General features: G+C 42.5%; 1 protein-coding gene across 1 annotated transcript; it reads left to right on the top strand.

The window, feature by feature from the left end:
* Positions 1–5,394: 5,394 nt before the first annotated feature.
* LOC147897479 (PHD finger protein ALFIN-LIKE 1-like) lies at positions 5,395–26,633 on the top strand. The gene is made up of 5 exons (XM_087379988.1): positions 5,395–5,737; positions 5,917–5,949; positions 6,220–6,442; positions 12,343–12,469; positions 26,079–26,633. Exons 1-5 carry the CDS (start codon positions 5,413–5,415, stop codon positions 26,334–26,336), a joined length of 966 nt encoding a protein of 321 aa, XP_087236114.1. The 5' UTR covers positions 5,395–5,412; the 3' UTR covers positions 26,337–26,633.

Here is a 26,633-nt window from a genome sequence, read left to right on the forward strand (position 1 = left end):
AAACTTATGTAAGCTCTTTTACATGATAAATCTAGATGAAATTGCACTACTTTTTGGGAAAACATGATAGAATATATATATCTCAATCGGAGAATATACATTGATGAGATGCTCAAATAGTTTGATATGATAGAATGCAAATGTGTCAGTAGTCCAATTGATATAGGTCACAACACCTTTGAGATTGAGAGTGAGTAGTTTCAAGATCCTACATTGTATTGACAAACAGTTGAAATTTTGATTAAGCATCAGTTATGTGGTATGCGTAATTAGGCAGTTTATGTAAAATTTAGGTGAGCATCATCGAAAAGTGATGGAGAAAATCTATAAGTACCCCAAATATGAATCCTGAACAAAGTCCTATATGGCACCCCATATGTGCTTACATGTATGCTTTCTAGTTTTCAATAGATTTACATTTGTAAGGAATTGGTGTTGTTGTCTTGTGTTAATCTTATTTGCTCTACATGTTCTCCCTCTCACCCTAGTTCTCCTACAAGAAAATATAAGAAACAAAATATAAAACCTCAAAGAAACCTAAATGGATTTACTATATATTTACATATTCTAGAGTTAAGATGCTTGATCCATCAAGGAGGATGAATTGAGAAGATCCATAAGGCAAAAAAGGCAATTTGAAAATATAAAAAGATAATGAAAATCGATACATGGCATACAATGGAGCTTTCACAAGGGAAATAACCCATAACATGCTAATAGAGGATCGACAAATGTTAGTATAATTTATAAGGTAGATGAAAGCTAGCCACAAGTGGCTCTCAATAATAACAAGGAATCGATGATAACGATGATACATATTCTCCAATTGTCAAATGAATAACTGTAAAGGCTCTAGGACTTAACCATTCATTATCTTGTGAAAACCGCATCAAATAGATTTCAATTAGGCATTTTAACGATGTAGTTAAAGAGGAAGTGTACAATATACAAGTAGATGGGATTGAAACACGACATAGAGTGTCTTGTGTTTGAACTCATGAAGACACTTAATGATCTCAAACATGTATCACATGATAGGTATTCACATTTTATAATGTTTTAAACTAGGCTTAAAAATGATTATATATTGGATTGGTCAACTCTATACCATGTTGATTGAGTAGAACAGGAAAATATGTTATTTCTTAGTCTTTTGGGAAAGAAAAATTATTGCATCGCATGATCCATTGCAAAGCATGAGAGAATTGGAGCATGTACCAATTGAAATATGTGTAGGAGCCGCCATATATATCAAATGACTTCATAGGGAAAACTAGAATGGAACAAGTAGCCAATTCTTTGCAATATTTAATTCAAGGATCTTGTTATCAAGCAACATAGTGTATCATAAATGTCGCTGTAATAGTCTTAAACAAAGGTGTACATTGTAAATTTGCTCTCATGCCATACCATCTATTAGGGGCCTATCACATGTTTCACTCTTAGAAAGTTCATTGCCTTCCTTACTCCTGTGTAAGAGAGACCTTCAGGACAAGTCAAATTACATCACATGGTATTCTTTGCCTTGTAAAGTGCATTTTCATACATTGGCATAGTACACTACATTCCAATAGACTTCAAAGCGAAGTTACTTTTAAGGTATAGTAAAATTTTAGGGGCTAGAAGAAAATGCATATAAAATACATTTGGTCGTAGGTACTTTTATAGAAAGGAAAGAAGAATTTAATGTGAACTTGGGCCTCTTGCTTAGCTTTCTAAAGGGCTTTATTCTTATTTCACTTTATGTTACTCTTACTTCCCTTCCCCTCTACCAAATCACTTTTTTTTTAAGGGAGGGTTTTTTTTTTGTAATCTCCAACAATGCCGAACCTCAAAGTTTCTCTTCGTGGTATTTCAATCATTCAAGGAAACACCATTTTTTAATCCATAAATGTTGTACAATGTACTCTTGCTAATCTTCAAGTTTGTCTTCCTTTGAAATTTTTAAAGAATAATATTCTCAATGTGCAAACTCAAATGGAGGAGTAGAGATATGTATGACCTCCTAATCTCCAAGTTTGGCTTTCTTTGACAATTTTGAATAATATATTTTCTAACTCTGCAAGCTTCAAATGGAGATTTTAGCACTTGGAGTAGGGATATTTGAAGCTTGCATCTCATTTGCCAAGGGATTGCTGTAGATTATCAAAAGTTGTGTCACTTTCATTTGATTGAATGCTCATGAGTATCGCCTTCTTATCCAGACATGTGTACATCATGCTTTTTCACTATTCCTTTGTTTTGTCACTTCATAAGATTGTAAGCATGCCTCCCTCACCTTCTATCTTGTGTCCCTGGTTTGTATTATTGCAATCTCTCTGTCTTATAAATGCATTGAGTTTGTAGATGGTAATGCACACAAATTTTAATAAAAGCTTTATTTCACCATCAAAGGGAAGGCTATTTATTAGTTGGAACCAAAATAAATTCATATATCTTAATGTTTGTCTATGCTTGTGCACATTCTATTAGTGCACACACTCCATTAAAGAGCATAAAACAAAGATTTGACCCATAATGGGCATTGTCATGCAAATCTACCTTGCACAAGAAATTAGAAGCACATCTAATGGTTATCACAAAAATAGTATGGGCATTGCTACTGTCTACCTTACATCTATATAATTTGCTAGATTAGGGTACTTGTAAGTGCTTGCACTTACAAGTGAGAGGAGGAAGTGAGTCAGCGCACCCTTCTATGTGTAGCTTGAGGGTACTAGATTGAGAACGCCCAAAGAGGACACGATTGCTATAGCCTTTGGGTTTACTCTATCCTGTCCTTTATGTGAGGAACTGAACAATTGCATATGAAACAAAGGAAAGTTAGGAGCAATGTCATGCAAAGATTTTAAGCCCTACCCTTAACCTAAGATAATAAGGTTAATTGCATGAACAAGGGTTTTAGACAAAAGCAACATTCATATATATACATATATATATATAACATTCATAAATTTTGATGGATGCACCCTTGTCATCGGAGAAGGTGATTTTGGATTCAATCATGCTAAGGTAGGTGTGATGTTGGGGCAAAATTGTGGTGCTTGATATGATTAACATGTACATACTACAAACAATAAAAATATGTACTAGTGTGAGATAGCTCGAGTTAATGACATTTTTTGCTTATCACAAATTCACGTGAAAATACTAAACCATTTCTAATACAAGTCCTATAGCAACTTGTAACCAAACCTCAGAGTCAACCTCCCATCTATACGATCCAAACCACGTCTAAATTAAAGTATGGTTAACGGAACAATACAATGAAATAGAAAACCACATCCATAAAGAAATGACACAAGCATTCAATAGATAAGAAAACAATAGCTGACATATTTTCCAATTGACAAATGGCAACTCTTATACTTTGTAAAACTAAAAGTGATCAAGCTTGAGTGGCACAATAAACAAGGCATGGTCCACATGATCAGACTGTAGGTCTAATCATGATCTATAGTATGATCACAGCCATTGACGGTTGCAAATGACGATTAGACAGACTGGTAGATGGCGGCTAGTATGCCTCAGATAGACTGACAGATGGTGCAAAAGGTAATTGACACATGGTGAGACCCCTTCCCTCTGACGTTTGTGGGAAAGTGGTGCGGTCACACTTTCCCACCAAGCTGCTAGAGAAGTGGCTCGTGGCTTTAAGACCAATCACATTCTAATGGCTTCCCTCTTGGAAAAGTGATCCTAGACCACTGTCACTCCAATCGAGAGGTAAAGCAGGGGATGCGAGCTCATGTGGTGAGGTGGCAAGGGGAGAGAGTGCATACGTATTAACGAGAGGTGAGGAAAGTATTAACGAGAGGGAGAGAGTACATACGTATTAACGAGAGCTGAGGAAAGTAAGTTCCGTTTCAGGCCTGTTGTTCAGACAGGAGCAGTGATTATTCCCATCCGAGTGGGGATCCTTTACACACGAAGTCTGGACGAGTCAATGTTTTTCGCTGCTGCTACTAAGGAAGGAACCTAACAGATTTCGTAGGGTTTGCTCATCGAGCAGCCTGTAAGCCCTGTATGAGAATTTGTCATATGAACGATCTAATGTAATTGTTTCCGACCACATGATCGAATGGGGCTTAACCACACGGGGGCTAGGTGCACTCGTCCGCATGGGTGTGAAACTCACCTTTTTTTTCTGGTAACGCACCCACCCCGCATGCATCCACACATGTTCATATCGAGGGGCACACTATCTTGGACCGATGGTGACAGGGTCCATAGTTGGGGAGAGGCTCTTTCACACGTATCGAGCTAGGAAGGCTTGAATGCGTGGAACACGAGAAGTGAGTCGAATGTGCAAAACCACTAAGGCAAGAAGCCTTGGGTTGGGGTTGAGGGTGAAGGGTGATTAGTGGATGAATAGGGCGGCTATGAGAGAAAAAATTCAAGTAGTTATTGAAAGATGGGGGGAACGGGGGGAGGGGAGGGATAAGTTGCTAGGTGCCCCGTTCCAAATTTTTCTTCACCATCTTGCGCAATAGATATAAAGAGAGGGTCGATTCAAGCCTTCTGCTCACTTCGCCTCTCATCCTTGTCATCCTCCAATTCGCGAGCTTCTGATCACCTCTTGCCTTGTTCATCCTCCAATCCACTCGTTTTGTTCCAGAATAGACCCCTGGAGTAACACAAGGTCAGGGATGAGCTTGAGTGTGAAAGGAGCAAAGAAGGATCTTCGCAAGAAGCTATACAGAAGGAGGAGTTAATAGTTCATGGGGGGCTTGGGATTGCTGAGGATGGTAAATAGGTGGCGGAGGGAACTGTAGAGTCGGAAGGGGAAGCGGGCGATGGTGTCTCAGGACATGAAGGAGAGAACATGAGAAGTGATTCTGTACTTCCAAAGGGGGAGGGGAAGGCATCGACATCCAATTCGAAGGAAGCAGCCTGATGCGAAGAAGAGGCGGAATGGTGAAGCACCTAGCAAGCAAAGCAAGAAGGAGAGCTACTTTGACACGGCAAATTAGAGGGTGATCAATTTCGAAAATGCCCATGGGAGGTTGGAAGCTAGCTGACTGATTATATAGGAGTCCGTAGCAATGACTCGAATCACAAGAGAGAGAGAGCAATAAACGAAAAATACCTGATTGTGAGGATTAATTTTTCGAGTGAATCTTGGAAACACACAAAGATTTGTAGATCAAATACCCATTTTTAATGCGGCTCCCCCTTCCTCCTCCCCTCCGGCGATCCCTCCTCCAAATCCAATGCTAGATCATGAATTTTTTCAGATTAAGAGACCCATGGGAGAAGTGTACATCGAATTAGGGGATGATTGGGGGGGGGGGGGGGGGTTTAAGAGAAACCCTCATGTGGTGTATATGTCTTAAAACCTTGCGAAAAGGAATGGAGTATATGTCTTAAAAACCTTGAGAGAGGAAGCTTTTCAGAGAGTTCTTTTTCTTCATGCATCGTCTTCTTCAACAGCTAAGAGACTCAGAAATTCTTCCTGCTGCCGCTGCTCCTCCAAGCTTCCATGGCTTCCCTGCCCTCTTTCTCCTTTCACCCCGTCTTCTCCTTGCCTCCCGCGCCTTAATTCTCCCCCTCCTTTCCCCCTTCCCCTGCTCTTTTCGCTTCCCCCCCCCCCTTCCCTCCTCCTCCTCCTCCTCCCCCCCCCCCCTCGCCATGGACTCTTCTGAAGGCGCTGCTGCCACTATGCCTAGCACCGTCCCTGAGGTCTTCGAAGATTACCGTGGTCGTCGCGACGGCATGATCAAAGCCCTCACCTCAGGCGAGATTCCCGCCCCCCCCGCCTCCTCTTCGTTGGCTTTTCTTTCCCGCCTGGAAGGCGCGATTTTTCAAGCCGTGTTTTGAATTTGTGCTTCTCAGGCGTTTTTCTGTGCGTGGGGATGAGCTTCGCGTTCCTTATCTGCTAACGTTGTGAGTACATCGTTTTTGTGTCTTTTGCAGAGGTGGAGGATTTTTACAACCAATGTGATCCAGGTGTGTGCAGTCCTCTTGACGACGTAGTTACGTCCGCTTTCCCAGCAAAACGTTAGCTCTGTGGGGAGAGGCTTGCAGCGAAAGCTTTGTTGTTTTCCAAAACGAGTGCATTGACGTTTTCTATTCAATCCCCTCTTTTTAAATGAAAATTATGGCGTATGGAAAGTTGCACATTTTAGGGAAGAGCTCCGGTTCTTACCGGGCTGCACGTATTCGCTCGCGTGGTTATTGCTGGTGTCAAATGGGTGACGGTTTTGCATTTATGTTCAGAGAAGGAGAATTTGTGCCTATACGGGAATCCAAACGGGACGTGGGAAGTGAATTTCCCCGCGGAAGAGGTGCCGCCGGAGCTTCCAGAGCCAGCGTTAGGCATCAACTTTGCAAGAGATGGCATGGAACGCAAGGATTGGTTATCGTTGGTTGCTGTTCACAGTGATTCTTGGCTCTACGCAGTTTCTTTCTACTACTGTGCCCGATTCAACAAACAGGACAGGTTCGTGCGACGCACAAATTCTTTTTTTCGAACGGAACCCTCTCCTTTTACGCAAATGCTATTTTGGTCTTTCTGAAGCAAATCTGTGAACAATTGCTTGAAAACGGCAATGGTTTAGAGATCAGAGGGGTGCGACGCGTCGTCCTTTCCGTACGCAGACCTGACGATGGACCTTCTTGATCGCCTGTTTTGCATAAATAAGATGATTAAAGGATTTAGGACCTCATGGCGGCCAGATTAGTTGCTTCTCTCAAGCAGACTGACCACTTGGTGTGCTAAGCTCCTGGCACTAGTTTCGTAATTGTCTTCTTCAGCAGCTTGTTAAAAGATCCCATACATCCAAAGCACAAGTGCACTAGGGCACTGCCTCCTAGTATAGTGGTAAAAACATGAGCTTTTAGATGCAAAAGAGAAACCTCTCGATTTTTTTAGGGAGGTGGGCCATTAAAAGGTGAATTTCGTAGGATAAATGGCAATAAGCTTAATTAACTTTTAAAAGAATTACAAGTGGAAATTCACAAACAGTTTCAATCCTCCACTATAGCACTAGACAGTGCACTAGAGAGTCTCTGGCACCCCATGCTATTGAAAGATTTTTTTTTGGGGGGGAGGGAGTAGGGAGTCATGCGCTTAATAGCCGTTTTTGTTTAATAGGGAGATATACTTGAAGGCTTACTATTTATTTGTTATGTGCACAAGCTTCCAAAAATAGAAATTCAGCAATGTTAATTAAAATGTGTTAACAAAGTTGATTAAGAATAATATTCTTGGGATTACTTAGAAAATGAGGCTAGAACATGACGTTATCTACTTAATTCAACAAATTCTCCTAGCTTCATGGCCTCCTAAGTTTAAAAGAGAGCAAATCTTAGAACATGGGATAGATTTCCCGTGCCATTAATACAATTGTACTACTTCTCCTAATGCTCGCATATTGTAGCTTCATTGGCCTCTTAAATTTAAAAGAGAGTGAAACTTAGAACATGTGATGAATTTCGTGTGCCATTAATAAGCACCCTCAAAAACATGTTTAAATCAAAGCAATCATCATGAGATACATGGGGTCCATTAGGACTTCATTCCCCTTGCAAATGTGGATAGTTGTAAACTAAAATTTCATAAAATACAATGATGTTTCCTATCCTTGTCACATCTAGGTCTTGGCAGGTCCCTTTTTTTTGGGGGGGCGTACATTTAGCATCATTATGACAAACCAAATCATTATAATTGTAAAAAAGGTTGGCCTTTTGAAGAGTGCTCGATGGTGTTGAACATAGACTTTGCTTCAAGGATACAATTGCACTATCTAAGCTTTTGTAGGGCTTTTCAATTTGAATTGACACAACAAAAGCCAGGTCAACGGTCACGCAAGCATCCGTACAGCAATTCAAGCAGCCCTACGCAATCAGCAATCAGCACAGTCAACAGACAGTCAATGCCACGTCATCACATGTAAAAAACACAGATCTGACTTTTTGGTCAAAAGTCAACGTGTTGATGTTTTGGCCAATGTTGACTTTTTTGACTGACTTGGTCAACGATCGGAGTTCACCGGCCGACCAAGGTCAACGGTCGGCATTGACCAAGTCGGCCAGGCTGACCTAACAGCTATGAAAGGGCAGCTTTGGCCCTCATTCTTCATCTCACCTCAGACCTTACAGCCTTGAATGAAGCAGCAGGCCTCCCCGCAACAGAGCGGCAGGGTGGCCTCAGCCTCATCGGGGATCTCGTGAGGATTCATCTCCTCTAGGTAGTCTAGTCTTCCTTTTGTAGTGAGGGTTTCAGCTAACTGCAATTGCAAGATGATGCACTCAAAGGGCAGCTTTGGCCCTCATTCTTCATCCCACCTCAGGCCTTACAGCCTTGAATGAAGCAGCACCTAGGCCTCCCCGCAACAGAGCGGCAGGGTGGCCTCAGCCTCTTCAGGGATCTCGTGAGGATTCATCTCCTCTAGGTAGTCTAGTCTTCCAGTTTTGTAGTGTGTGTTTCAGCTAACTGCAATTGCAAGATGATGCACTCAATACAAAAAGTGATGCTGTGGATTGAGTGAGAGAATCAGAGGGAGAGAATGTAGTGGACCTTCGAAGAGGAAATAAATACAACTGAATTTCGCTACACATCATCCACAACAACCACAGGTCTCATCCCCTTGAGAAAGTTGGTGATATCTGGCAACGGAACCAATGAAACTGGCTTTCGGAAACTCCAAAGGGCAATGAACAGATAATAACCAGCAAATATTAAATCTTCAGCAGAAATTTCCATAGCACACCAAAATAATTTCAAACACAACACTCGAGCTTGATTGCCCTTGTCCTGCACCAGACACCAGATTGGCCCTAAACTTAGCGCCCCTTTCGGTATTTCTTTATCATTTACTCAGAAGGCATCCAAATACAAGAAAAACACTGTTGTGCATCAGCCCGAAAATCAGCCAATTGAATAATCCGTTCACAGGCACTTTCGTCCTGCTATGCATCAGTTTCAGTCTCAAAAAGGCACCCCATTCTAGTGCAATATCCCATGGCAGCCTTTCTTCCAATTCTGGCTGATAGTTCTAACCTGGCAGCTCTTATACCCTTCAAGGGAGTTCTGGTAGGAGAGAAATCAGCCAAGTTTGTCATGGCAGCTCTAATTCCCTTCAAGGGAGTCCTGGCAGGACAAAGACCAGCAAAACAACCAACCCTGGCTGTTCTTGGCACACAGAAAGGCTAACTGCAACAAGGCAATAGGGTTTGAAGATTCTGAGGCAGTAGGAGAGCTTCTGGGAAGCAATCGACTGATCTGAAGGCTTTGGGAACCCTGAAACAGCAACGAGCAAAAAAGCGAATTTGTTTGGAGCAGTTCTCAAGCACTTTGGCAGGCGAAATCAGCAGGAGCAGCCCTGGAAGAGGTGAAAAACAGCAAAAATGATTTCCTTTTGGCACCCTTTCGCCCCTAGCAGTCTAATCTTGGTAAGCGAAATGGATTTGGTACCAATCTGGCGCCTCGGAAGATTGTCTGGTGACCCTAAAGTGGATCTGGAACAACGAAATCAGGTCTTGAAGCTCTGTGAAATCTACTCGGCAAATCCTCCGGCTTGGAAGCAAATCGAGGAAGCTCCAAACTGCCCGGAAAAGTGCGATTTTGATAGGCTTGTGTAAGAAGTACGAATCAGATTTGGGCCTCTGGGAAGGCATGAACAACATATGATGAATTTCGTTTTTGAGCTTCTGACAGATTGCCCTAGAAGTCGAAAATGAGCAAGGCGATGTGATAGAATAGCCTTGGAGCACTTTCCTAGCCTATGACTTGCCTCTCCCTCTTCTTTTGTGGTCCAGAAACAAGCCTGAAAGAAAATTTCGACTTTTTGCCTTGTCCCACAAGCCAACTTGCCAAATGTGGCTTCTGGAGCTATTTTAGCTAAAGGGATTTTTACCCCTCTCTAACCTTTATTCCCTTGCCTTGGTCCATGGAATTAATTGCATTGAAGTGTTCTTTGAACAATTTTAATGAGTTGGAGGCTAGGGCAGTCATCGTAAATTCCTAAAGTTTAGAAATTCACATCCCTGTGACACAGAGAGAATTGTATAATTGTCTTGCTTTTAGATAGAGACCAGGCCTTGCTTTTATATAAGCGCCTTGCTTTTATATAGAGACCAGTGCCAAGCTTGGTATTTCCGACTATAAAATTTAAGGACTAAGCCATTTTGTGAAGACAAGGCTGATTGTGTAGTTGGCTAAACATTGCAACAAAGCATGGCTATCAGGCAGAGATTTTAGAAGTACTACTATATTCCTTTTAGATATGAATGTTGTGAGTGTAGGTGACTTCTCTTTGTCGTTTGCCATGTAATTGAGTTGCACCTTTGCCTTATATATTGACAAGGCCATCTGTTGCTGAGCTTGAGATTTCTGAGTATGAACTCTAAGGGCTGAGTGATTTGTGGAGACATGTAGTATGGGTATATGTATGTTAAGACAAAGCTGATCTTGTAGCTAGCTAAGCATTTCAATAGAGCATGCCTATATTAGGAACCAATTTCTTGTAACCGAAGAAGATACCCTTTGCAACCTTATGTAACATCTTTACACAAGATGACTACAAAAAGAACAAGCATTCTATGGAAAAAAAGTCAACCGTTTGAAGCGTGAGAGTATCACAAACTACATAAATCACTTTTTTTAACTCCAACACTCACATATCTTTGGTCCCAACTGCGCACAAATATGAATTTTTAGAGCTCAAGACCTTTCAGCCACCATTGTCATGGCGAGAAAAGCTAAGCATAAGATTCATTTCATGAAATGGAGTCACGAACTACAAAATCTGAAAGAGCTGAGGTACATAAGAAAATTCACAAGTAGAAAGAACTCGAGAAATCCTGCTTCAAGCCATATCATAAGAGCACTCAGGCAATTAGATTAATCTTATAAGTTGTGAGAACAAGTTAATTAGAGTGCAAATGAGGAAGCTATAAAGTGTTCCTGTGTCAGATTGAAGTCTTTGTCATGCTATCTTGATAGAGACGAGAAAGGGATCTTCCAGCACACTAGATTTACTGGGAGTGGAGGTTGTCCTTCTACCCTTGGACTCCAAATGTCTTCTTGATGCATGGGTTGCATGGTAGACCTGGACACAAGCTAGGATACCTCTTAGGGTGATTGCATGCCTTTCTAGATTCTTATCAGTGAATGACATTGTGATGAGAACCAAAAATTCCAAACGAACATGAGAAATTACACCAAATTTGGATGTTCTACCTTAGGACCCTTTCCTAATTTTAGTAGTAAGTACGGTCTTAAGTCATTAATTAACTTATGTAAGGCTATCGTACTTCATCTTAGGTCTTCATGTTATATTGTCTATATCTCATCCTCTACAGGCCCATATCCTAGAGAGAGGAGACCTTCCTTGTATGGGCTTTTGGTGCAGTTCAAGAACATGAATCTTAACTTCGATGAGCGTTAAAGCTTGATATCTGGATTTTTGCGCAAAGGGCATTCCAATGATATGAAAGGGCCTTTAGTTTATCCTATCTCGAATGATAGAAACTTAAGGAATTTGGACAATATGTTTCTTACATGTTGAAAAAAGCCATGCGAGTAAGGGCTTGCAAAGCCCTTTCCACAATGTAGATAGACTTTTTCTGTTTGGAGCTTGAAAAATTACTGAGCTGCCAAATGAAAGGGGATTGTGTTAGGACATTTTCCAGCTGGGTGACAAAGGTTTATTCTATGTGGCTTATGTTTTCTTTTGCTGTTTTTTAGGCACACTTGCAAGCAACCTTACCTGACTCCAACAATTGTAGGGCATCTGAAAATGAACCTTTTGGGCCTTTACGCAGCCTGCAATTATGCTTTGGCTCGCTACAAGGCTATATGATTAACGTTGAATGTTTTAGTTTTATGTTTAAGGATTCTAGTTGGTAAGGGTAGGAAAGAAACTGGTTTCGAAGAGTCAAATGGATGTCAAGAATCGATTTGTTGCTAGGAAGCCAGGGCTCGAAAGTATTTGGATACAGACTACACTTTTCATTCCTTTAAAAAGTTTCCATCATGACTATGCCTCACAAGAATTGTTAATGAAGTCGAAATGTCGAACACTCTTTCAATTTGAGGTTATGCATGTTTTTTCTTACTTGATGGCCTCAAGGCAAATACTGTTTTAATCTAGCTGGTATCTTGCCAGCTCGTCTTTGTGATAATGCCGTGGATTGCCTAGATTTTGTTTTGGAATCATCTCATCAAGTAATTACAAGGACTTGTCACTTATCTAATTGGGGATGACTTATTATGAGCATGTTCAAAAGCTTTATTTTGAACCACCTTAAAAATGTGAGGCTACCTCATTGGACAAATTCTTTGTAACTCACATTGTATCAAGCAGGTTGTCTAATTTCCAATGATGATGGATGCAGGAAACACTTATTTAATATGATCAACGAACTCCCCACTGTATTTGAAGTGGTGAGTGGGAGAAAATCTGTGAAAGAGAAAACTGCTGCTAACAATGGTGCTAGCAAGTCAAAAGCAAGTGCCAAAAAGGTAAACTTTTACTGATCTCTCTCTCTCTCTCTCTCTCTTGGGGGGGGGGGTTCTGAACTTTGAAGAGAGAGGGTGGTTCCAAACTATTGGTAGAATATGAACTTCGTAAACCTAAATTACCCTTTATGTGTGGTATTTGTGTCTTGTTGGTACTTGAACTTGTCACTAGTACTGCTCATATCAAATAATCATATAACGTGTTCTAAAAATTTATTTGATTTGTAAGATTGAATATATTGTAGTCTTATGAAGGTATATCATTATATGTAGTTATAAATTTGCAGTATGCGTAGATCACTTGTACTTAACTTTCAAGGCCACAGGCTGAGGTGATTGATGTCTATTGGGAGGGCTATGATGGTTATGCAAGCCCTGTTAAATATAGCTGGAGGGATTTTGGCTCTGGTGATCTGGCCATTTAGTATCGTGGACCATGGATTCTTTAATGTAAGTGACTGGAATATGGAAGCAGCATGACAGCCTCTAGGTATGTCATGGTGTTGTGGCTTGTGTTGTGAGCTAGATTCAGGCTTGGAAAAATGCTGGAGTGCAAACTAATTGAATGATCCCTTTTTTTTTGGGAAGCGAGTTACACATGACTTGGGAGTTGGCAAAATTGGTGTGTACAAGTGTCACCTCAAGGTTAAAGGACCAAATGATTTATTTGATCATGTACTTGAAGCTTGATCTTTCCTACTTGGTTGATGTGGGATTTAGCTATTGCTATTGCCTGGTGCTTGCTCCTACTTGTTGCTGCTTGGTGGTTGTTGCTGCTTGGTGCTTGCTCCTACGTGCTAACCAATGGTGCTTGCTACTGTTTGGTGCTGCATGATGTTTACTTGTTTACTGGGACTTGCTATTGCTTGCTTATACTGCTTCATGCTTTCTCTTGCTAGCCCAATTGTAGATTTGAGGTCTTTTCTAAATTGTGATTACAGGTTTTATATTTGAAAAATTCTGTGATTGCAAATTGATGGGGCCATGGTACATGCAGCCTTGCTTGTTCATTGCGATTTTCAGATTGGGCTCTTGATGGGGCAACAAAATCTTGTTTGGTGTCAGATTGTCAATCTGGCAATTTTTGAAGCAAATTCTGCATGCCTTGTTTGCCACAAATCTTAGCTTGGATTCTGCATGAGGTAGTAGCCATCATGCATAAACTTGTGGATGGCCACGTTCCATGAAAAAAAATTCAAGCTTGCGCAAGTATTTATGGGCGGGTTGTTCCAGCTTTATGGCATGCTTGGGATATTTTCAATGATCATGTTTCCACTACACAGTTTTGGCAATCAGCGTTCAATAGCTTGCTGCTTGATGACCTTAAGCATAGTCTCAACAGATAATCTTGCATTGGATGGTCAAACTGAGCAAACCAATCAAACTATGGAAGATATGCTTTGGGCATGTGTTTCCACAGGACCATCAAAATGGGGAAGGTATCTTCCAGTTGTTGAGATTGTGTATAAGAATTTAGCCACAAGGTTTTATGCTTATGTGTGGGTATGAGGTGAGATCACCCATAGTGTCTAGCTTGAAGAATGTGATAGGGCTGTGCATTTTTTGCAAGATACGTGAGAAATGTTATAGCAAGCAAAGAATAGTAGCATGACTTAATTCTGCAGTTTATATGTGATCATAAAGAATATCAATGATTCTTAAAGTCTAACTCCTCTTGCTCGTGCTCCTCTCCCCTGCTAGCTAACCCCTACAGCCCGCCCTTCCCCCGCCTCCAACTCTCTCCTCCCAATTTTCTGCCCCCACTTCGCCTCTGTCCAGCCCCCTCTTCTCCGCCTCCACTGTCCCGCTTTCCCACCCACTGATCTGCATCCCCTTCCCTGTCTGCTGTGCCACCTCCTACCTGCCATTCCTCCTGCCTCTCCTTCGCTCCGCCTCCCCTCTTGGCGCATTTTGCACCGCCCCCTTTGCTGCTGATTCTAGTCGCTTTTTGAGCAGCTGCACCCCTGGCCTGGTAGCTTCACACGCTTCACAGCCACATTGCGGGGGTTTCTCTGCTCCATCTGCCTGCCAGCAAGCCTCGAAAAGAGGCTGCTGTTTCGTCGGGGTTCGGGGCTGTTCAGGGTGTTGGTTGTCTAAGCACCCCTTGGTTGAGCATTTTGGGGGGCTGTTCTTCTGCAAAACCTCTCATTTTCCCCCTCTTTTTTCCTTTGGTCCCTCGGCCTCCTTGTCCTTCCCTCCTCCTCCTAGCAGGGATAGCACGTGTTTTCTTGATTCCAGGGGCTGAAATCTTGGTGTTGACCGCCTTGTCTGGCAAGAGGGGCTCACTTGGCAGCTCCCTCAACTCCCACGGGTGTTCTTCCATGGAGGACAAACAAGAAGTGAAGAATGCCGTCCTGTCCCTTGATGGGCTGTATTGCTGGCCTACAAGGAGCCAGGTTCATGATTAGATCTAGGCGAGTGGCCCTAGAGTGTGACCACATCTAGGAGGTCACTATTTGCGGGATAGGAGTATTTCTTCTTCACCACCCCCTCACCACTGAGGCCTTGCTGGAGCAGAGTCCCCCGCACCTCGTGTTCCTCTTACCTTGATATCATTGGCTCACAGTTGACGTCATGGACACTATGGGCTGGTTGCAAAACGAAACAGCTCTCTATTGAAATCATATCAAACAACTACCTCTCTCTCACCCTCCCTCTCTCACGCTACAAAGCATTTTAGGGCCCAGGACAACATGTCGGGCTGGACCCCCCCGAAGGTCTTTATTCATTAGAGATAATCTGAATACAGAGTTCAGCGTGGAGCTGTGTTACAAGAAATCCAAACGTGAATAGTTTTACAAGAGCTTCAAGCTCATTCATTTGGCAACATGCCACTTGTCAAAATAATCAACTAGGTTTTAGTTACATGCCACAAAGGGAAAAACTCTAGGGTCTTCGTAGCCCCTTGGTCACACAGACACGTCTTGGCTGCGCGCAGACCTCCAAAGCGCTTGGGTTCTCAACCCCGCTTGGTACTTGCAATTAATAAACTAAAGTGCACAACCATGGCACCCATTAAAGGGTAGCGCCTTGCATGCAAATAATGATCCGTAGACAATTAAGGGGCTTGACCATCAGTCAGAGCGCCTAGCCAAGTCTCTCCGACCGAAGTTGGTGCACCTTGGTTAACGAGGTTAACCCTCTTGGCGTGAGCCAAGTCTCGTTGACCGAAGCTAGCAGTCTCTGACCGAAGTTAGCACTTTAGTTGCTTGGTTAACCGTGGTTAATCATCTTGGCTGAAGCCAGATCTTACTAATCAAGATTTAACCGAGGTTAAGTATCTTTGACCGGAGTCAAGACTTTGACCAAATGAAAGTAACTCTTTGAACATATAATTATGATCAATAAATGGTCAACTTTTGCTTTGACTTTGGATTATTTACGACCTTGCTAAGAAAAATGCAACTTTCAGATGGGAAATTCCACAAAAGACAGCATTCACCGCACTCAAAGAGAGACTGACAACGGAGCCAATCTTGATAGTTCCAAGTTTGTATCAGCCATTCGATGTGGATTGTGATGCTTGTGGGGAATGTGTTGGGACTGCATTGCATCGGAATGGTCATGTAGTAGCCTATGAGAGTAGGAGACTCCGAGATGCAGAGAGATATCTGAGAATCTATGAGAAAGAGTTGCTGGTTGTAATTAATGCCATCCATACATGGAAGCATTATCTTTTGGGTGCAGATTTTACAGTTAAAACACATCACCAAAGTTTGAGATACTTTTTGACTTAGACAAAACTCTCCGAGAAGCATATGAAATGGGTAAACATGCTATCAATGTATCATTTTCAGATTGTCCATACGCTGGGAGTTAGGAACAGAGTGGCAGATGCCTTGTCTCGAAGACCCCAGGTGAACAATGTGACAATTGCTTATCATCGGGATCTGGAAGACATTAGGGAGCAATATGCTAATGATGCAAATTTTGGTGAGATTTTACAGCAAGTGCAAGAGAGGCAGTCTACCAATCACTATTCCCTGAAAGACGAGTATTTGATGAAAGATGACTGCCTATGCATCAACGAGGAGATGAGGAAAAAGATTTTGGAGCAATGCCATGCACGTCCCTATGTTGGGTATAGAGGAATCACAGCAACAACTCAAGTGCTAGAGAGGTATTTCTTTTGGCCAGGGATGCGACAAGATTTACATCAGTTTGTCACAGAATGCCTTACCTGTCAGAAAGTGAAACATGATAGACGGAAGGCACCTGGCCTACTTATCCCTCTTCACGTGCCTCAGGTGTTGGTAAGCTGAAAGGAAAGCAAAGAGTAGGACACAAACTCAGAATACTTGCATTATTTGCATTATGGAATGAAGAAGAGTGAGGTCCTTAAGTAGGCACCTCATACATGCTCACTGACATCACTGATGACTTCAGAGCTCCACAATCATCTCCTCAATCTACTCCTAGATTCTCTCAATCATCCTATGTGGCTTTCCACCACCTAACTGTGCTTGTGGGCACCTAACTGTGCCTCTAGCACTCACACATAGAAACCAAGGTGTGCCTGAGGCATACACCACTTCTCTAGATTCAATAGGGTAGCCATGAGAGGGTCTAACCCAGATATTGGGCAATGTCTATCTCTCTTACAAGGCAAAAAATAACTGAAAGACTTCCAAAATATGAGCACTTGATGTAGCAAAGACTAGTGACCAATATTCAATCAATGATGCTTCTTCTTACATGCTTCATAGAAGTGGCTAAAATGAGTACTTTCCAATCAAAACCAGGTCTAGCAATTCAAAACAAAACTGAAGCCACACTTGTACTGAAGTTATTGAAAGTTTCAAAAAACCAGAAATGCTAGAGTAGCATTTTATGTAGCATCATCTTCAAAAACTTGTCCAAAACTGTCAAAACTAAAAGGCTGAACTTGGAGGGCTTGTAGCTCACTCTTCAAAGCAAGGAAAAGAGGGCTTTCTGAAGCAAAAGAAAGCTCATATACCAGAGAGGGTCCAGCACAGAGGCTGGATGAAATGGTGCGCACTTTTGCCCAGGGGAGTTGCTACAGGCTGAACCTGAGTTTTGACGATTTCTCCCTCGTTACTGAACCAAATGAGCTGAAAAATGGCTCAAAATCTTGGTCTTGAGGTCGCCCATCTACTCCTAAGAGGGCTCAGGCAATGGCGGAGCAGGCAGGGAGTATTGAGCAATAGAAGAAATTCGCTGTTTGGAGAATGGCAGCCAACAGAGACGTTTTTTTCTCAATTGCTTGCAGGTGGAAGTTTGCCCATACTAAAGGAGTTTCCAGCTCAGAGGGTTTGGGCAATGGTCGTTTGTAGGCGGAGAACCAAGCTCTCAAAGATTTTGGGAAGGAGGAGGAAAATGGAGAAGAAGAAGAAGATGATGATGATGATGATGTGGCAAAAATGGGCTCAAGGGGGATCAAAGGGCTCTGATACCATGTTGGTAAGCTGAAAGGAAAGCAAAGAGTGGACACAAACTCAGAATACTTGCATTATTTGCATTATGGAATGAAGAAGAGTGAGGTCCTTAAGTAGGCACCTCATACATGCTCACTGACATCACTGATGACTTCAGAGCTCCACAATCATCTCCTCAATCTACTCCTAGATTCTCTCAATCATCCTATGTGGCTTTCCACCACCTAACTGTGCTTGTGGGCACCTAACTGTGCCTCTAGCACTCACACATAGAAACCAAGGTGTGCCTGAGGCATACACCTTGAGATATCCCAACATCAGGCACCGTGGGAAAGTATTGCAATGGACTTCATTTTTTATTTGCCAAGATCAAAGTCAAGGAATGATGGGATTTGGACTATCATTGATAGATTCAACAAGCAAGCTCATTTCATTCCGGTTCGCAAAACCATAAAGGCGGATCATATGGCTAAGCTTTTCATGGCACAGATCTTTAAGCACCATGGTATGCCTAAGTCCATTCTCAGTGATTGAGATCCTGGAATGACCAGTCTATTCTAGAGAGCTTTATTTGATAATATGGGGACGAATCTGAATTTTTCTTCTTCCTTCCATCCCTAGACACATGGTCAAAGTGAGGTAGCAAATTCTACAGCGTTGGATATGCTGAAGTGCTACGTGGGTGACCAAGGTTCAGACTAGGAAAAGTACCATTGGTGGAGTTTGCTTACAATAATACAATTCACAGCTCCACAAGGAAAGCCCCTTTTCCGGTCATTTATGGGAAGTTGATTCTGGCACCTATACTGAGGACCAAAGATGAAATATTTGCAGCTGATCAGCTCGTCAGAGACCTCCAGACAGCTTTCAGTCTAGTCTAGACGGCAATTGAAAGGTCTCAAGAAAAGCAAGAGCTGCAGATAAGCATAGGAGACACTTAGATCTCAAGGAAGACCCAGTGCTTTTGAAGTTCAAGAAAGCTAGGCTCCGCAAGCTAAAGAGCAAGCAAAAGGTGTATGCAAAGTTATCTCCCAGATACTATGACCCTTTCAGGGTTACAGAAGAAATAAATGAGGTTGCATACAGGTTGGCATTGCCAGAGCATTGGAGGCTTCACAATGCTTTTCATGTGAGTCTTCTAAAGAAATTTCAGGGGCCAGAGCCTACAGAGCCAGTAACAAAGGATCCACCAGAAGTGGATGAGCTAGAGAAGGTCCTTCAGCCAAAGCAGATTGTGTACCATACTATACGCAAAGGCCCTCAGGGCAAGGAATTTTACAGATACCTTGTAAAGTTCAAGAATTATTCGGCATTGGATGATAAGTGGATGGATGAGGACATGTTGTCTAATCATCCACAGCTTTTGGATGTTTACAAGGAAGCTTTTTAGTTAACTGAATAGAAGCCGAGGGGATGTCACCAGGCCTGGATCAAATAAAATCAGCGCTTGCTGATCTTTGACTTTGCCCCATGATAGCACCAATTCTCGATCCTATGGGTTTGAAACATGGCCCAATATATCAGGAATTCCTCCTGCCACTGGTTTGTGCGGTCCCCATGGCTTCTCTGCCTCTTTTTCCTCCAGAGTTGAAGGCTTTTCTGGGCACTGGGCAGCCACATGCCCCTCTTTGCTGCATTTGAAGCATTTACCCTCTTTCCTGAAAGTTTCAATCTTTTCAAGGGTAAACTGTGGTCTTCCCTTATAGGGCCTTTGTACTTGGTTTCCCCTCGGCTTCTGAGGCTGAAATCCTCTCTTCTGAGCCTTGGGAAACTCTCTTGTTTCAGACTTGGGGGTCGATGACTTTTTATCCCCCGGTATCCTTGCTTGTAGTGAAGGCAAAGTAGTAGGATCTTGCATATATATAAGATTAGCCACATTGGCTGAATGCATAAGATCTGAACTATCTTTGATATCTTAGTGTTCACTTGGGCCTGTATCTTTGGAGTGAGTCATGCCCGATACTTCCTAAGTTGAGTCTTGTGTAAGGCTTTCTTGAAAGGTGAAACCTGCAATTATGAGTCCCAAGATTTCTGATTATAAGACTCAATTGCATCTTGTGCTTCCATATGCATACTCTCCCAACCAAGGAGGACATGGTCCCGAAACTGCTTGGGAATAAACTGTTTATAGAAAGCTTTCTTGAAACCTTTCCATTACTTGGGAGCTGTATAGTTAGCAGTTTTAGCTAGCCACCATGCACTGGCTGTACCAGTCAAGTGCAAACCAACCATACGAAGTTTCGAAGACTCACTGAAATTTTCCAGGCTGAAGGCAGCATCAAATTGCCTTATGAACTGCATTGCCTTTTCAGCTTGCCCATAGTGGCCATTGTAAGTGGCAAATCTCACTGACTTCCCACATCTTTGAACTCTTTAGTCTCTGCTTTCTTGCCAGACTTCTTCTTCTTCTTCTTCTTCTTCTTGTGCTTTTGCTCCGAGGATCCAGAAGAAGAAGATGATGTCGAGGATAAAGAGGTAGAGCTAGAAGAAGAAGACGAACTAGATGAACTATGATGATGCGTCGCCTTTTTTTCTTGGGAAGATGACCTTCTCTTTTCCTCTTTTTGCTGTCCTTATGGCGAGACTTCTTACTCTTTCTCGATACCTCATCTGTGGAAAGAGGAGTAGGACTCAAGGATCTCTTTTTCCCACCACTTCCTGATTTGCTCCAGAGGGAGGCTTCTCTGGCTCTTCCTTAAAGAGAGGTTGTACCCTCCTACGAAACAAAGGGTCGCTTCTTGCCTCTCCCAACTGACTTTGACATCTGTAGGCATTCTCTTTGTTTATCTGCATAGCCTCTGCCTGCTGAACCTGATCAGACTCTGCCATTCCCTCATGGGATGATTGGGCATGCTGCTGTGAAGCCATTACTGCAACTTATTTGAGATTTTGCTAACTCTTTCACAGAGTATATGCAACCAATACACTCAGCCTGAGAAAAATACCTCAACAAGAGGTGTATTGCATTCACAACTTGTGCCAGTAATAGGCTGTCAACTCAAAGCATAAACCAAAAAGTACAAACCCCTTTTCTGGCTATTGCAAAAAGTACCTAGAATGCATCTGTTTTCCTCTTTTGCTGTGCAAAGGTATGCATCTTTCTTGACTAAGCAAATCTCTGATTTTTTCTCTGTTTCCTGCTGATTTTTCTGACAAGAAAATGATTGACAAGAAGGTGGAAACTGATGGCAAAAACTGCCTCTGCAACTGACTTTTTTTTTTTTTTTGGGGTCAGTAACTGGATGAGTAATCGGCTGGTTACATGTCCTTAGGGTGTCTAATTGGCTGGTTACACTAACCAGACTAACTGGCTCTGGTTTGGTTAGTCTGTAACTGGACTCTAACCAGAGTAACTGGACTAGTCACAGTCTGAGTATGGTTGGTATGGTTAGGCCAGGCTAACTGAACCAAGTAAAACTGACTGGTTCAACTAACCAAGGTCAACTAACTAGGGTCAACTAACTGCAGTTAACTTGACCAGGGTCACACTAACCACAGGTCAGCCACCACAACTGACACATCAGCAAGCTGTTGAGTCAGCATATACCTCGCCACTTGCCACATCAACTGACACGTGTCACTGCCACGTCAGGTCACTCACACGTGTGCCACGTGTCAGATCTGCCACGTCATCGTCTGTACAGGACCATATTCCATGTCGTCTTCCAGAAGTTCAAGCAACACCAAACGGGTCTTGGTATCCTGGGCGCCACGACAGGCGATGGCGAGCCTGGGCTGTGTGGTGATGGCAATGAGTGTGGCTATGGCAAAGGCAAGCTCAAGCTGTGTGTGGCTGTGGCGATGGCACATGGTTGTGATGAGGTCCGCCTATTTACACGACGGAACATGTCGATGGAAGAACCTGCGTTTTGCAATTCGCGACGCCTATCAACAATCTATTTTGTCGCACGTACGACGTAAGCTTATCTCTTCGACACAATTTATCGAGGAGCTTCCGTTCTCAACGACAAGCGCCAGAAGCATGATTGTGGAGTCTTTCCCCTCCACAACGCTCACAGAGCCATCCATTTGCAAATATGGTCCTTTGACTGCTGCACGCCATGCAGATCTGCACATGCAGATCTGCAAAAGAAAAATCACCAGCGTTTGACCAACGTCTCGTCGACGTAACTCTGCCTGGGCATAGGCATCTACCACTATGCCAGGCTAGCTAATGGTCTGCAACGGGAAGCACCCCGTTCCAGTCATGTCATGCTAATGCTTCAGTATGCTCTTACACGGCTCATCAAAAATTTCGATTCTCTTTCTTTGGATCATCACAACCTGAGGAGTCTATGAGCCTCTGCTTTGATACCAATGCAAAACGAAACAGTCTTTATTGAAATCATGTCAAACAACTACCTCTCTCTCACCCTCTCTCTCTCTCACTCTGCAAAGCATTTTAGGGCCCAGGACAACATGTCGGGCTGGACCCCATCGAAGATCTTTATTCATGAGAGATAATCTGAATACAGAGTTCAGCGTGGAGCTGTCTTACAAGAAATCCAAACGTGAATAGTTTTACAAGAGCTTCAAGCTCATTCATTTGGCAACATCCCACATGTCAAAGTTGGAGTGATGTACCAGAACTTGCAGTTGGATTGTTGTACCAAATGAGTACCAATACCGGACTAGAGGAGTGTATCTAGCACCAGTGGCATGGGAGCAATAGTATAGGGTTTCTAGTGATTTTGCTGAGGCGGTTCCTTCCAAGAGGGGGATTCTTCGAAAACCTGTGATGGTCTTTAGCGATGGAGTATCACATGACGGATTCCTCCAATTGTTCTAGTGGCACTCCCAGCTCCCTGGCTTCACGTCAACAGGTTTAGGCTCTTTCCTTCCATCACCCTCCAGATTTCCCTCACCACTAGATGACTACCCATGGGGTGTAGATGACTTGAAGTCTTTTGATCCATTTTGCCTCTTCTCTGTGTCACTGTACACCCTTTGAATTGAAGTCACCTTTCCTTCTTAGAGCAAAGGCCTCCATCTTTAGTTGTCTTCCTAAAGCAGATTCTTGAGCATGTGTCTTGGCTTTCCCACGAAGGATGTTTACCACCTTGTCTCTAATACCGTATTGGCAAACACACCTACAATTTTATGGAATATAGCAAAGCTAATGTAATGTGTAGATGAATGAATGTCCTTGCTGTCCCCAATGAGAAAACAAGACATCTAAATGCGGAAGATATTTGCCGGAGTACAACACTTATATATCTCACTTCAGACTGCACGTAGAAGAAGAGATAGATGAGACACTTTCAGAATTTGAGAAAGAGAATATGCAGATGTACAGCCAATGATCGTTCTCAGATAGGCGTACCTACACCTGCAACAAGTTCTGCCTGATGTAGGATACCACCTAAGGCTTCGTACACTGCACTCTCAGGTCTCTTCCAAACTGCTGCCTGCCTCTCTGATAGGCTTTAGTAGCTGCTTAGGGTTGAGCTATGCTTTCTGTTCCCTCCTGGCAGTTTTCTTGTGCTCTTCTTGTGGATCAAGACATGCGCTCAAATCTCTACACTGACCTGAACTAATTGATGTTCTAATTTGGAATACATGAATTCTAATGAATATGTGACCCCATTTTAACAGTAGGCCCAAAAAGATCTCCACGAAGAGCAAAGAGCTTTCTATTTGTTGAAATTGAACTATTTAATTCAAATAGTCTATAAGGAACCACTCCATTTTGAGCAAAATGTCTACCCTCTCTAAGCTCACAATATGAAAAGACAGCTCCTCAAAGTAGTCTGGTCTCCATACAAAGACTTGGAGCCATCTCCTCTGAGGACTCTGAAGTACCATGAGCGAGATTGGCAACATGGCAGTGGCTATTGGGAACCATAGGAATGCATAGCCCTTGCATTGGAGAAGCATTAATAAAGCTATAAGTAACTACCATCATCAAATAGAGCAACGAGTGGATGTCCGTTAATTCAACCTACCATGCAGATCAAATCATGGGATCCAAACACTTTAACATTGAAATGTCAATGCTTACTACTAGTATAAAAAGAAAAGACTATTGGAAATACAATCCACAATTCTAGAGAGAATCAATTACTGTTTTGAACTTGAGGGGGAGTATTGAAAATACAATCCACATTTCTAGAGAGAACCAGTTTGAATGCTAGCCTTAGTAAGAGACGTAAATTGGATGGACAGAAGGACATGCATCACCTTAAGGTTTTTGTGTTTGGATGGCTGTAGAAATCCCCGGTTGAGCGTGCTCAGGCATGAACAAACTTGGATGGCAAAGGGGGAGGTGTGGCTGCACCCATTGAGATTTCAGCAGAGTCCAAGCTTTTTGCATTTCTAGCAAAGTCCTTTCACTTGAGCATCAGCCCAGACTGGAGAGTCAATATGAGGCTTCTTCGCAAGAGGCCTTGACGTCTGCTTCGTTGAATCAAACTTTTCATGCTTGGTATTGTCAGATTGGCAGTTCTTGCTGGTTAGATTTTCTTAGGCTTTCCATTTTTATTTCCAGCCATTGAAGGTCTTGCTTCTGTGTACTATCATAGACCTTTGCAAAGTAAACCGTCTAATGTAGTGCCTTTATTTTGTTTCTCTTTATCTCATTTTGATAGTCCTTTAGAAGACCACTAATGATGAAAAGATGGAGGCTCAACTCAGGGATTTTAGCCGTAATCTCCCTACATTCCTGAATAAAGGAATACATGGGCTTCCCACCCTTATTCAGGGCTTGGAGATTTCCTAAATTGTCAAACTCTTCTGGCTCTAGGAGCAGCTCTTCTATTCCACAAGGTCAGGATAGTTAGTAATGGAAAAATGTGACTCCAACTTGCTTAACGAAGAGCGGGCATAATCAGGCGTGCGCACGCATGCATGCGCTGAGTGAAAAAAAGTTTCGTCTGGAAAGTGGCACGTTACATAGAAATGTTTCTGGTAGAGTTTCATCGTGTTTTGATGTGACAAAACACATTTTTAAAAAATCTATACTACATGTGAAGTAGATTTTATGCGAGGTGCACCAAAATGTGTCATTTGGACGAAGTCGGCTGTTACTAAAGTGAGGACAAAGGTACCAATAGTAGTGGGTGTACTTGTGCATGCATGACTCACATGCGACCTTGCATGCATTCATGCTCATTAGTCCTCTTACATGCACACCTGCATGTAGCCACAAGCAAACCTTTCTAACTCACATGCAACTCTTAGATATCTCTGCATGACAACTTTTCATGCACTTGCACACCTTTTCCACGCATGTAATGGCATGCACTAGTGGTTTCTAGCAGTCACAACTTAATGCATGTCTCACAAGGCATCAGCCATTGGAGTCAAGCCAGCACAGCTTCTCGTGCCATGAAATCAAGAAGGAGAACCAGGTTGTCATACCAGCGTTGTCTCTGCCCCAAAATAGAGCCAAGGAGACCTGCACCTATTCTCTAGGTCTATCTGACTCAACAGCTCACAAGCTGTCACAGACTAGCACTTCAATTCGCCAGAAATTCAGCCCCCGTACCTGTGATGGACCAGCTCATGAGTCATCTGCTCGCCATTGGGTAATTCGCCTATTCAAAGTAAACTGCTGCATTCCTGAATCACAAAGTCAGCCCTTGAAATTGTAAGTAGACTACTCATCTCTAAATAGCTATCTCTAATTCAATGCCTCAGGCCCTTTAAAAGACGAGTCGACAGACAAGCAAGCAAGCCATGAGGAGTACATGCGATCTCCACTCATGCTGCACTTTCTCATAATAACAAATCAAGCATCCATTTCCTCGTGACAAAAACCCTATCCTAATCATTCACTACCATGCTTACTTTAAGAGGATTGATAACAATTTGGCATATCTATTTGTATAATCTTATGAATATTAAATAATCTTGTTTTGTACATATGTTGTCATGTCCATATTTCGGCTCACCTAAGTCATGCATCCTAACCATTGGATAGGGATCTTGGTACACCTAGGGTAAACACAACCTGTCTAATGTGAACTCGTGTTAGAGAAGAGTCTCAAGCTCAGAAGATGATATTCTGATGGGTTAGTTTAGTTTAAATATTAGTGACATGTAACCTACTCATTACCTTACTGTAGCTTGTTTGAATGCCTAGTAACATGTAATCTACTTATGGATTTCTTTTGACCTCTTTACTCATAGTTTTCTATTCACCTGTAATTTTAGTTTGAATGTATTGACCTGAGTTTTCTTTTGTTTCTTGCCCTCTGTTTTGTATCATTTTAAAGCAAGAGAGGCCTTCAAAGCAAGCCCCTCCATCTACTAAAGAAGAAGAAGAGACTCTGGAGGAAGACGAGGAAGAGCACGAAGCTACTTTCTGTGGTGTTTGTGAAGCACCTTACACACCTGATGAGTTTTGGATTGGTTGTGACGTCTGTGAACACTGGTACCATGGAAAGTGTGTAAAGATTACTGAAGCAAGGGCTGAGCACATCAAACAATACAAGTGCCCTTCATGCACCAGCAACAAGAGAGCACGTCCTTGATATGTATTAGTTTTCTGATGAAGCTAATTCCAGTAGCCATGGCAACTTCTACAAACTACTATAATTTCCTGTTTGAACTGAGAGTCATTCTGTCAGAAAAATTTCTGCTGCAAGGATCTAGTAGATTTATTGTGAAGTCTGAGCATGGTCCAGTATGGGTGAATGGATATCTGGGCTCTTCTAGCAAGGATTTTGGTTTTTTCCTGATTGACCTTTGTTTATACAGAATTTGCATTGAACCTTGACGGAGGTGTGAAATTTTTGTCAAGAAATGTAAGTGCATACCCTTTTAGTGTA

The sequence above is a fragment of the Dipteris shenzhenensis genome, chromosome 10 (assembly GCF_047967505.1).
Source record: "Dipteris shenzhenensis isolate YYH24624 ecotype China chromosome 10, Dip_SZ_1.0, whole genome shotgun sequence".
Lineage (NCBI taxonomy): Eukaryota > Viridiplantae > Streptophyta > Polypodiopsida > Gleicheniales > Dipteridaceae > Dipteris > Dipteris shenzhenensis.

Bases quoted from the DNA above. Each gene is read 5' to 3' on its own strand.
- LOC147897479 (XM_087379988.1), top strand. From the start codon at position 5,413: ATGCATCGTCTTCTTCAACAGCTAAGAGACTCAGAAATTCTTCCTGCT. The intron at 5,950-6,219 runs GTGTGTGCAGTC...ATTTATGTTCAG, and splicing joins TTACAACCAATGTGATCCAG to AGAAGGAGAATTTGTGCCTA. The intron at 12,470-26,078 runs GTAAACTTTTAC...ATCATTTTAAAG, and splicing joins CAAAAGCAAGTGCCAAAAAG to CAAGAGAGGCCTTCAAAGCA.